At 39.5% G+C, this 12,545-nt stretch overlaps 1 protein-coding gene across 1 annotated transcript in view; it reads right to left on the reverse strand.

The window, feature by feature from the left end:
* The window catches only part of LOC306859435 (neural cell adhesion molecule L1.1-like), a gene marked incomplete at both ends in the record, with an annotated part of 43,180 nt that extends 41,943 nt beyond the window's left edge, over positions 1-1,237 (reverse strand). The window contains one exon of the mRNA XM_079400453.1: positions 1,117-1,237. Within this exon, the coding sequence (XP_079256579.1) occupies positions 1,117-1,237 (121 nt within the window). The remainder of the gene's footprint in view (positions 1-1,116) is intronic.
* Positions 1,238-12,545: the final 11,308 nt, after the last annotated feature.

The following is a 12,545-nucleotide window of genomic DNA, read 5'->3' on the forward strand; positions in this document are numbered from 1 at the left end:
ACAAATAAAAGTAGACCCTTTACAGTTACGAATGATGTATTACTTTTACCTTTATGATCAAAAATTATGGCGTAAGTTGTTTCCATTGAAAAAAAATGCAAGTGATTGCGCTGTTGCCTCCATGTCCTGCGCTTTAGCTTCCAAAATGCTCCAAACGTTTTTTCTAAATGAACTTAATAAAAAGCCGTAACGAAATATAAACACTTTGCCATTAGGGCAGGGCTCTAGTACATTTAGTCATTTTAAGAATGTTAAGTTCTACTTCTGTAGATATTTGGTGAAAGTAACTCAAAAGTAATACAGGAGTCATGTAACGCATTACAATTCTGACACAGTAATATTGTAATGTAGGGGATTACTTTTAAATAATAGTAACAAGTAATCTGTAATATATTACAGTTTGGAAGTAACTTACATAACACTGTTGTTAATGTGCTGCTTAGATTTGTTCTTTATATTCCTAGTTTCAGAGTTACTTGGTATTATTTTATATTGTGTCTTTTTTTTTTTTATATAAATCATCTACAATCTGCTGTCCTTCATCTCTTTGCCCATGTTACGATACCATGGCCAGCATTCATGGACAAGTAGAAGCTGACATTGGTGTCTGCAGCATACAATTGGTTAATTTTTGTTAGTTATTTTATCTACAAGTCATTAGATCTAGAATCCTGAAGTAAAATAAAGTAGCGTGGTATGTATCTGAATGAATAACTGAGAAATATCTATGTATAAAATTTCATTTTAGCAGGACTATATGCCCCCCTGCTTTTAATTTTTTTTTCACATATGTGTGCTTTTAGTTGTTCCTACATTTTGTCATAAATTTAGAATAAATCTTGGTACTGTAGGTTTGTTTGTCAAAATGCTGTTTGTGCATTACATTAGTGAATGAGACATGGTGTCTTTGACCACATCACTGTAAATTAAAATCTGATTTAAAAGTATTTCTTAACATACCACCAAATACAGTTTTGTATCAAAAAGAGTGACACTGCACCCACATGGTGTTTGCTAATCGCCATTTGAGGAATGACACTTAGCAAAACACTGTACCTGCATATTATAGAAGATAATGTTTCTGAAAGAGATTTAGAAGGAAGGGGTGCTACTCACAGTCAGGAGGGATTATAATGTATCCATGTGTTTGTAGCACACTGAGGAAGAGGAGCAGCAGAGGAAGATGTGTCCTGATGCGCCCTCTTCTGCCTGCCGGCTGACACTGAACTAGAGGCATTCTGCATCAAACCAGCAGCCACTGCACGCAAACACAGCTGGGTCCAGACAGCCTCCACCACGTCTGACTCCACACGCTTCTGACGCTTCTGCAGGAGAGAGAGAGAGAAGAGGCCGTGAAGCAAGAGAGCAGGTCAAAACCATTCAAGCAATGTTAAAAATAGCTGATTGCTAATGGCATTGAATCAATATCACTTTTGGAACCACAATTACTGTTGAAAAAATGCTAAACATTTCAACAGTGTTTTTTACAGTGTTTGCTTTAGTTGGGCTCTTGACTCTTGATTTTCATTAAGCTAATTCTCTTTCAGTGCTTTACTATAAGCACTTGTGCATTAATAAATAAAGAGATTTTTTTAAGCTAAGTTTGAGCAATTACTTTTTGTGATGGGTGTCAAGCTGTAATAAAGTTGTAAATAATACTAAATAATATTAAAGTTAATATTTAATTACTGACGCAAATGTTCTGTTTCACAAATGCGAAGATACGGTGGCAAAATATACAGAAAGAAACAAACTCAACAATGGTGACAATCATCAAACTAATTCAGATAAACAGATCAACTGCAATGCATGCTGGGAGTCATGAATGAGTTTTGTTGATACCCAGCATGCAGTTCAGCATAACATTTTCTTTTGTTGATTGAAGAACCGCTTGCGTCAGGGGCTGGGGGCGGGGTTACCATGACCAACAAGATGACAGAAACACTTTTGACCGCCATATTTGAAATAGCAGCTAAACACGAACACGTTTGATTCGCCGTGTTTGGATGCCGATGTAGGTTCGCAAAGCCATGAACATCAATAGCAACACAACGTCCGCCATTGTTGATAGATTGTTTAGGCTTGTTCAGGATAGATTCAAGATTCAACATTCAAGATTTTTATGATAGATCAGCGCTGCGCGGACCGTTTGGTGCGAGGCATCGGGGTGCTGCAGGAGCGACTCTCGCGGTGCTTTAGTGTGTTGTGTGCCGATCGATCGATCTGTCTGTGTGGCGCCGATGCACCTCAAACAAGTCTGTTGTGCTGCGCTAGTGAACCGAAACATGAAACGTATTCAGTGACGTAAGCCCTGTATTGGCTCTCTAGTCTGTGGAAAAGCAACCAGTTCTTAAAGGGCTCGCCAGTTGAACCAAAGAACTGGCAATAGCACTGGCTCTGAACTAGCATCTGGTTCCTGCTGGTGGAAAGGGGGTATAATTGATTCAGCAATTTAATGAGGTTTTTTGGGGGGTTTTGTTTTTTCCGTTAATTCACAGAAGTATTCATATAAGTCTCACACTGTAGTGTCACACATAAAAAAACACTTATTTATATAACCTCCCAGTGATTACGGTCACCATGCCCTGATCCCAATGGATCTTAGTTTGCATTGCCTCAACACGTTTTAGTACATTGTTACAAGAGAAAATGAAAACCTAATATTAAAATACAAGAGCCCAACTAAACACTGATCACAATAATGGTGGTTTGTTTTTAACATTAATTGTGGTTGCTAAAGTGATTTTGATTGAATGCAATTAACATGGACAAATCAATTTTTTATATACATATTGAATCAGTGGTTGCTTGCTATCAGGGAGGTCTTTAGGATGACACACAGAGGAGACCGAACTAGAACAGACAAAAATGTACCCTAACCCACCAGAAAGCATTGAAAATACAATAGAGAAATAAAAACAGAAAAGAAGTAATGGCCATGAAACCGAAAATTGCATAAAAAGACAAAATCTCATTATGCATTCATGTATGCATTCATTAATGCTAATGACACCATTCTAAAAATATGAACTTCCCTCAAGATCAAGAAAAATGAATGTGTGAAATTGCCTACACAGAAGAGAGAAAAGACACAAAGGACAGATTTGGATATTACTTTAAAAAACAAGAACACTCATATAAGGCAGTAGGGTGAGCAAGAGTATTATTACACTCTCCTGCGGAGCAAAGCGAGGTTTGACGTCTGTTTACTGAATATCTCTCATGTGATCACGGCAACCACACATCATATAATCAGCTCATGCTCATCTACAATCAGATACTCAGCCAACGGCTTCTAACAGCCGCATTAATGCACCTACGCTCGATTGCTTTAAAGAAAACAGAGTAGACTGACAAATGCCATGCATTAATATATATTACAACTCTCTCTCTCTATACAGTCTATATCGATTATCTATATATTATTATCTTTTTCTAAATAACTGGATGAATTAAATTTAAATGCCAAATCTGAGTAAATACTTAAAATGTATACATAGTTAATTAGGACTTAGAATATAATAGCTATTTTTTTAAAGTAATAACTCTCCCTTCTTTGTCTTGTTCTGAACATGAGCAGCAGGGAGGGGCGCAGCACAGTGTGTGTGTGTGTGTGTGTGTGTGTGTGTGTGTGTGCGCACTGAAATATTGAGCAGTGGCAGCTGTGGTGGTAAGTGCCATTAATGGATGAAATGGGGGAGCAGGCATTTATGGTTCTGTCCATCCATCTGTATTTGTTTTCCAGTTGATTGGCTCATGCTGAGTCATAGGATTTGCTCTGTCTACCACGCCCTGCACTTTTCTAATCTATCATACACGTTTATGGTGTCTTCCTTGCCTGTGTGCAGATGTGCATGATTTTAATGTGTGCTCAGATTATCTCAGTGATTTACATGTAAATATAATCACATCTGTGTGCTTTATACAGAAACCAGCATAATGCTGTTCCCGCCTCCTCTCCAGCTCCGTTTCCATGGCAATGGAGTCCCCTCGGAATCCCCCGAAACACACGGACACGGCTGCTGAGGAGAGTCAGGCGTGTGTGGAGCAGCCGAGCGCTCAAAGACAGTCGCAAACACAGACTGCAAAAACCACAAAGCGCAATCTCAACACAAGCAACTCTTGCCAAGTTATTTATACTCCAGAAGCCAGCTTAAAGCAGGAACTGACTCACAACTGACTGAACACAGTGCACAGGTAGCCGACTCTGTGGATTGCTTCCACAGAGCTGCCATCAGGACTGTAGCTAGACCCGCTATGAAGGTCTTCATGAACAAACAGGTCCTCCTAGACATTACATTGGCTGAAAGACCCTTAAAGGGGTTGTGAACAGAGAAACCAAAATTCCTTTGATCTTTTGACATATAAGAGGTCATTGTGCTATAAAAACACCCCGCGTAAGTTTCAGAACTCAAAACTCAGAATTGTCTAATTACAGCTTATATTGAAGCCAGTTTTCCAAAACGGCCGCTTGTGAAATGTTCTACTCTATGATGTAATAGTGTGGATAAGCACCACCTCCCCAGAAGAGGATAAACACCTGCTTCTACGTCACTGCCCGTTTAGCCCCGCCCACAGATTCTACAACACTGCCCGTTTAACCCCGCCCACCGATTCTACGTCACTGCCCGTTTAGCCCCGCCCACAGATTCTACAACACTGCCCGTTTAACCCCGCCCACCGATTCTACGTCACTGCCCGTTTAGCCCCGCCCACAGATTCTACAACACTGCCCGTTTAACCCCGCCCACCGATTCTACGTCACTGCCCGTTTAGCCCCGCCCACATATTCTACAACACTGCCCGTTTAACCCTCCGCCCACCGATTCTACATCACTGCCTGTTTAGCCCCGCCCAGCGATTCGTGCATGTAGTGTTTATGAGCGCAGGTCTACACAAACCGAACAATAAAGATGCTCCGAAGACAAGACACTGTTTAGTGCCAAGCTGTAGAAAAACTGTGGAATTTTTGTATTGCCTCCCTTCGATTTCCAACGTTAGGAAAGACTGGGTGAACTTTATTTTTAATGAAGATCTAGACTGCGTCAGTAAGAACTTGGTCCTTTGTTCACTTAATTTTACAGTGCATTTGTTTACAAACAAGGCACAATTCGATGCAGGATTTTCAGAGAGACTGAAGCTAAAAGACAATGCTGTGCGACTATATTAGATCTCAACACAAGTGTGAGTAACTGTTGTTATTACATGGCCACTTTTGCTTTGTCTGTTATTACAGATTGTTTTATATGTACTCAGTATTTATGCATTTTTGACATACATCACAGCAGCGTCTATCTGTGAGGAATGTATGCTGTCAGTCATACACAACAATACCAATCACAGCAGTGGCGTTTACTTCTGAGTCTACAATCCTCCACAGCTACTCAAACACAACGTTCTCATGAGAGGGGTCAAAACAGCCTGTTACTTCTAAATCATGATGATTTTTGAAGTAAAAATCTTGATAATATTTTAAGTGGACCTCAGAGAAGAGTACACAATAAAAAAAAAAACACTGGAGGCAGTTCATGACCCCTTTAAATGTGTACTCTGTCCAGTGCCTGATTAGAAAACCTACACATTCAACTTACATGTCATCTTACTCATGTAAATACAATTGACATTTCAATTATGCAACTAATAATGGTAAAGAAACAAAGCTCTTTTTGATCCAGATGGTGAAATCTAATCATTCTTCTACACTCTCCGTAGGTGAGCACACCACTCGCCTGTTAGCCTGCTAGCTTATGAAATCTCATCTATGATCATTTGGTAAAAACATGCAAATAATAAGTGCATGAAAAAATTACTTAATACACTTTTTCCCAGTTGTACAATACAGCAGGCTGTTAGCACACTGCAACAGAGAACTGACAGCTCCACCAAGTCGTAGTTTCATGTGACAGCAGCATCTCCAGACCAAACCAAAAGCCTGCATTTGATTGGTTAGCCAGTTTTTAATGTCAGGACGTCATCAGACACAGACCATCTGCAGACCGTTCCACTATTACACACAGCAGAGCCCAGAATTAATGAGTCCTGTATTCCCCACAGAACCCTGGCAAAATAACTCAATGATCCCGACCCTAGAGGGGCTCCTCCAAACAAAGGCAGAGCATCCCATTTGTGTTTCCCATTCAAGCCTCTCCTCGTGCTACATGTCAGCTGTCAGAACATGTTCACATTTATATTAAAATCAGCATAAGACTCTGTGCAGGAATTTACACAATCTCTTAATGTCAAATAACAAACCAAAAAAAGGCATTTCAATTAGTAATTACAACTCCAAATTCATAAAGCTATACAACACTGGACAAAATGACACTGCATGCATTACCATATATTATTAATTCAGTAACAGAATAAGCATGACTATTTAGTGATATCAGAGCTGCTTTCTAGAGCTGGGATGTGACGCTGTTTTTCTCAAGAGCTCCTTTATCACATATCTGAGCTTTGCCAAAGCATTTCCTGGAAGACTTTTGGAATTGTTCACGTATAAGAGCCCTATTCATTTCACAGAGTTAACACACACACACACACACACACACATTTCAGTAAAACGGCATGGTTCACATAAAGAGAATTTGGGGATAAATGTCAGTAAACTGCTGGCTATCCATCCAGGGTGCTTTTTTAAACTTGCTGTGTGTACCGGGAATTGTTACAGCACTTACGTATTATTGCTCTTTTGTTGGTTTGATTGCTTCTATTGTACTCATTTGTAAGTCTCTTTGGATAAGAGCATCTTCTAATGACTAAATGCAAATGTAAATATATATCAATTAATCAATGTGGTTTGTGTTTTGTTTAAATGGAAACTAAATCTTCCAGTGTCAGTTTGGCTCAAACCAAGGAGCTCAACATTATTAGGGTAAGTTATTGTGGTAAGCTAGGCTGTTTGCTGGGATGTTACGCTGCCAGCTAGAGAAGAGCCCAGGAGAGAAGCAGCAAAACAATCAAACACACTCTGCTTTGATGGAGATGAAAAGAATTGCAGACTTGGTCAGATAAAGCCTAACCTTTCTAAAAAGAAGAAAGAGAGTTTGGATGCTTAAAAAGGAATTGTGTAGTGTATAACAGAGGTAACTTGACTCTCCAGACACAGGGAGGATCTGCGAGCACAGACGAATGCTGACTGACATTTAAATAGCAGAAGATGGTTTTTATAGGGAAAGATGTCAAAAGACACTTCCAGTCAAAACAGAACAAGAGTGCTGATGGGAAGCTGAGAGACGGGACAGAGTTGGGACGGAGGGAGATGATCAGGTGAAGAGGGAATAAGAGAACTCTGTATGGCTGATCTTATGCCGGGAGGGAACACTTCTGACACATTTTTAAAATCTAGTTGTCATTATTATTATTTTATTATTTAACAATATGTCAGTTCTGTTTCTCCATTAGCTGATTCCTGAAAGTGAAAAAGAAAAAACCCGGAAACACAGAAGGACTCTGGGGACTTGCTAATATGCTCAGTGTTCTTCAGAGTAAGTGAGTCAATGAACAAAACAAAAACTCCATTATGTTTGAGGACGTGAAAGAGTGGATGTGTGGAAAGAGAAAGGTCAGACTCAGAGGCAGACATAGATGAAGACTGAGTCAATGCAATTTGGTGAACGAAAGACAGCATTCATTGGAAAAACATAGGCCTTTTAACTTTAAAAAAAAAAATTATTAGATAAAAATTGGCATCTCCATAAAAGCATAGTTTTTTGAAGTATTCACCCATCCTCATGTTTCATGCTTCTTTCTTCCACAGATCATGAGAGAAGGGATTGTGACGAATGTTGCAGTTGTTTGTTGATGTGGTCTTTTCCTTAAAAAACACACCTGCCTGTAATTCTGTCATGACTGAATGTAATGATTATTTCAAGATTTTTGGGGCAGTTCAATTCTACAGCTCCATCGTTTAAGTGGTAACTATTTTAATTAAATATATGAATGTACAGTATACAGCGGGTAAAATAAGTATTGAACACCTCACCATTTTTCTCAGTAAATATATTTCTAAAGGTGCTGTTGACTTGAAAGTTTCACCAGATGTTGATAACAACCAAAGTAATCCATACATACAAAGAAAACAATACAAATGAGTTCAGAAATGAAGTTCTGTGTAATAAAATAGAATGACAGGGAAAAGTACTGAACTATTGAAATGTATTGAAGACTTTGTACAAAAGTGTTTGTTGGTGATGAGAGCTTCCTGCAGGAGAAACTAGTGGTATGCATTGCTCAGCTGTGATCTTGTCTTCAAATCTTAAAGGATCTGTGGGTCTCTTTTATGAACTCTGACCTTTAGTTCTTATTTTCTATTGGATTCAAGTCCGGTGATTGGCTGGTCGTTCTAGCAGCTTTATTCTCTCTCTCTGAAACCAGTCGAGAGTTTACTAAGCTGTGTTTGGGATCATTGTCACCCTTGTTTCATCTTCATCATCCTGGTACTGTAAGTGTTGGGACTGAAGCAGCTGATATTAATTTCCACTGATGAGGAACAGGATTGCCTTCTAATTACTGATAGATTTCAGCTGGAGTCTTGGCTTTCCACGGCTTTATGCACCTCCCTTTCCTCATGTGCTCATTACTTTTTCCCTGTGTCATCACATTTTTATTACACATAACTTCATTTCTGAACTTATTTGTTTTGTATTCTTTGCATGTATGGATTGCTTGGGTTGTTACCGACATCTGGTGAAGATTTCAAGGCACCTTTAGAAATATATTTACTGAGAAAAAAAGTGACGTGTTTAATACTTTACCCGCTGTATATATAAAATGTGCTATATCATTGAACAAATAAATTGTTCTCATCAGGCCAATCAACTTTCAAATTGGCATTCAAATTTGAAAGGATTCATCATGTCATCTAATGCTAAAGCATTTTGAGGTAAGTAGAAGTCAATCTTTAAAAACCAGGGCCCGTATTCATGAAAAAGTTTAGAGTTGCTCCTAGTAACAAAATTCTAAGAAAATTCTTAGAAATGTGGGTGTTTCCTCTTAAAATTAAAGAAAAGATCCTAGTAAAGAAAAAAGTAATTCAGAAAGCATCTTAACCCTTAAAAGAGGTCTTAAGGTACAAAATTGTTAGGAGTTCGGACGAGGACTTTTAAGGGGCTTAAGAGTCTCTTTAGCAGGGGAGAAAATTCGACAACATGGCGCCGATGATGGCAGCTATTGTGCGTTGCTTGCTCTTCAGTGTTCGTGTTGTTTTTGTTTGTTTTTCCTGTTTTTTGTTTCTCAAACACAATCAGTTTTACCAGGGATGACCTGCTGAACATTCGGCAGAACACAACACAAAATCTTCTACCAGATTTTGATTTTTTCGGACGTTTTGCTGGACATTGTAGTTGGCAGAGCCGTAGCTCTGGTCAAACGCTTCAGGAGGCGCAGACGGGGAAAGCGAGCCGGCGCGCTCGTGAAGCTTCCTCAGCGCAGATTTCGAACGGCGTTGCCTAGCATCCATCTGGCGAATCTTCGCTCTCTACCCAACAAAACGGACGAACTCCTTCTGCTCTCCCGGACAAACAAGGATTTTTCTAACTCTGCTGCTCTGTGTTTCACGGAAACCTGGCTGAATGGCGACATACCGGACAGCGTACTACATCTGCCTAATTACCAGCTGATCAGAGCAGATCGGGACACGGAATCAACGGGGAAATCGTGCGGCGGCGGGACGTGCTTTTACATCAATGAGAGGTGGTGTACAGATGTAACTGTGTTAAAGAAGATGTGCTGTTCAGATCTAGAAACGCTCTTCATTAACTGCAAGCCGTTCTATTTGCCGCAGGAGTTCTGCTCGTTCATTCTCGTGAGTGTCTACATTCCACCGCAAGCGCACGTGAGCACAGCTCTACAGAAACTCGCTGATCTGATCACAGAGAGTGAACAACAACACCCGGACTCTGTTTTAATCATTCTCGGGGACTTTAATAAAGCAAATCTCTCCCGTGAACTGCCAAAATACAGACAGCACATCACATGTCCCACCAGAGACAGTAATATATTGGATCACTGTTACACAACAATAAAGGACGCATATCACTCGGTTCCACGAGCAGCTTTAGCACTCTCTGATCACTGTTTGGTTCATCTTATTCCGTCATACAGGCAGAAACTTAAGTCTGCAAAGCCTGTATTAAGATCTGTTAAAAGATGGACTAACGAAACAGAGCGGGAACAAGCCTGTTTCTCTCTCACTGATTGGACTGTTTTTGTTTCCTGGGCACCACCATCTCTCAGGACCTGAAGTGGGATATTCACATTGACTCCATTGTCAGGAAGGCCCAGCAGAGGTTATACTTTCTTCGCCAGCTGAGGAAGTTCAACCTGCCACAGGACTTACTGAAACAGTTCTACTCTGCCATCACTGAATCCATCCTCTGCACTTCAATAACTGTCTGGTTCAGCTCAGCTACCAAATCTGACCTCAGAAGACTACGGAGGGTAGTCCGGACTGCTGAGCGAATCATTGGTACAACCCTCCCCACTCTCCAAGAACTGTACTTATCCAGAGTGAGCAAAAGGGCTGGTAAAATCACTCTGGACCCCTCACATCCAGCACACTCCCTCTTTGAACTGTTACCGTCTGGTCGACGCTACAGAGCTCTGAGCACCTGAACGACCAGACACAGAAACAGTTTCTTCCCTCAGGCAATCCATCTCATGAACATTTAACTCTTAACAATAAACATGGAACACACAACTATAATACACTATCCATTCACCACACTCACTTATTTCATTTGTATTTTTTCTCATTTCTAATTTCTAATTTGCACATACTTGACCTGTACATACATAGTTGTCTATATTATATATAGTTTTTTTTGTTTTTGTTTTTGCTGCTTTGTACATTGGTTATTGGCTATTTCTTGTTATTTTGTTTTATTACCTGTGTCCTGTCCTGTTGCTGTCTTTCTGTTGCACTGTGGAGCTTCTGTCACTACAACAAATTCCTTGTATGTGTAAACATACTTGAGTCTCTCCTTTTACTTCTCCTCAAACCTCCCATTTCTTTCCAGGTCAGATGTGTTCAAATGTAATTGTTTTACCTTCTAAAGCATATTTGTTATTTACTAAAATTATTTGAAATATTATAACTTAATGTTCCAGTTAATAAACATGTTTGATTTAGGATGTTGCATAATAAGGGCATATATATATATATATATATATATATATATATATATATTATGTTTGATGGTTGAAGGGTGAGTACCATAATTTCACCTCGTTGTGTCCAGTTTTTGAACCTGCTTTATCATGTGATGTTTTATTAACAAATTTCGGGAGGAGCACGCGCAGATAATTAACACGGCCAATTCACCATCAGCAATCACTCAGTCTATCCTATCAGCTGAGAGAGAACTTCTATAAATAGACCAAGCCATCTTACCTTCATTCTCTCTACAGTTTTTAGCATCCCTCCTCCACCCCAACTCCTCACCATCAGCCCGCTCCTACCCCAGCGTGGGGAGGAGCTCGGGGGGAGCGCTCTGGGTCCGGGCTAAATGCCGAGCTCGGACCCCTCTCCCCGGACAGGGGGAGTGCCCCGGGTTCGGGAGTAATTTACAGAGCTCGGAGCCCTCTCCCCGGACAGCATGCCAAATACGCATAAACCTTGACTCTGTTCATTATACGCAAGGGCGAACTCGTGAAAGAGGACTTGGAGGAAAAAGTGGATATGATGAAAATATTCACAAATAAATCCCGGAGCAGATGTGTCTCCCATCTCTGAGCTACACAAGCATTTGGTTCCTGAATAAATCTGCACTTTGAACAAATTGGCTGAGTGAATAATTCAATGGCCCTTTCACAAAATCATGAGTCACTGCTTCATTCCTGAATAAATCAGTTCTTTTGAACAATCTGAATGAATCCATGACTCATTACTTAAGGCAGTGACATATTGTAACATTTAGATATAAGTCTGGCGTGTGCATGATAATGATGCATCAGCCAATGTGTTATTATAGGAAATACACAGAAATATTCTCTCATTTAGTTGTTATAACACAATGTGCTGGCTAGGGCCTGGGTAAACGTTTATAGAATGTATAAATGACTTATGATGCAATTTTTATAATCATCTTTTTTTAATATATTTAAAAATATTATTATATTATGACTTATAAACAGGCATGCCAATATTGACATATTTAGTGCCCATATTTTAATTAAAGGTATGTATAATAGCAATACTATGAATGCTAATTTAATAATGTCACTTAATTGGGTTGTAATGATCGAAGATGTGAACATGACTGAAATGTACATCTAATTCATGGAGAAACAGTAATAACCCCATTAATCACAGTAAGATTACAAAATAGTATCACTAGTTTCAACACACCACCAGGGTCCCTCTGTGCCAGTTCTGGTGGCTCATCTTAAGATTTTAACTTTTTTCTTCTAAATAAAAACAAATCTAACAATGTGAATATGTCCAGAAATCCATAATTAACAAGCAGACACAAAAACCTTTGATAATCAGTATAATATATGGATGGCATAAATCACATTTTCCGGGGGCAAAAATCAGCTCAATT

This window comes from Barbus barbus (assembly GCF_936440315.1).
Source record: "Barbus barbus genome assembly, chromosome: 40".
NCBI lineage: Eukaryota > Metazoa > Chordata > Actinopteri > Cypriniformes > Cyprinidae > Barbus > Barbus barbus.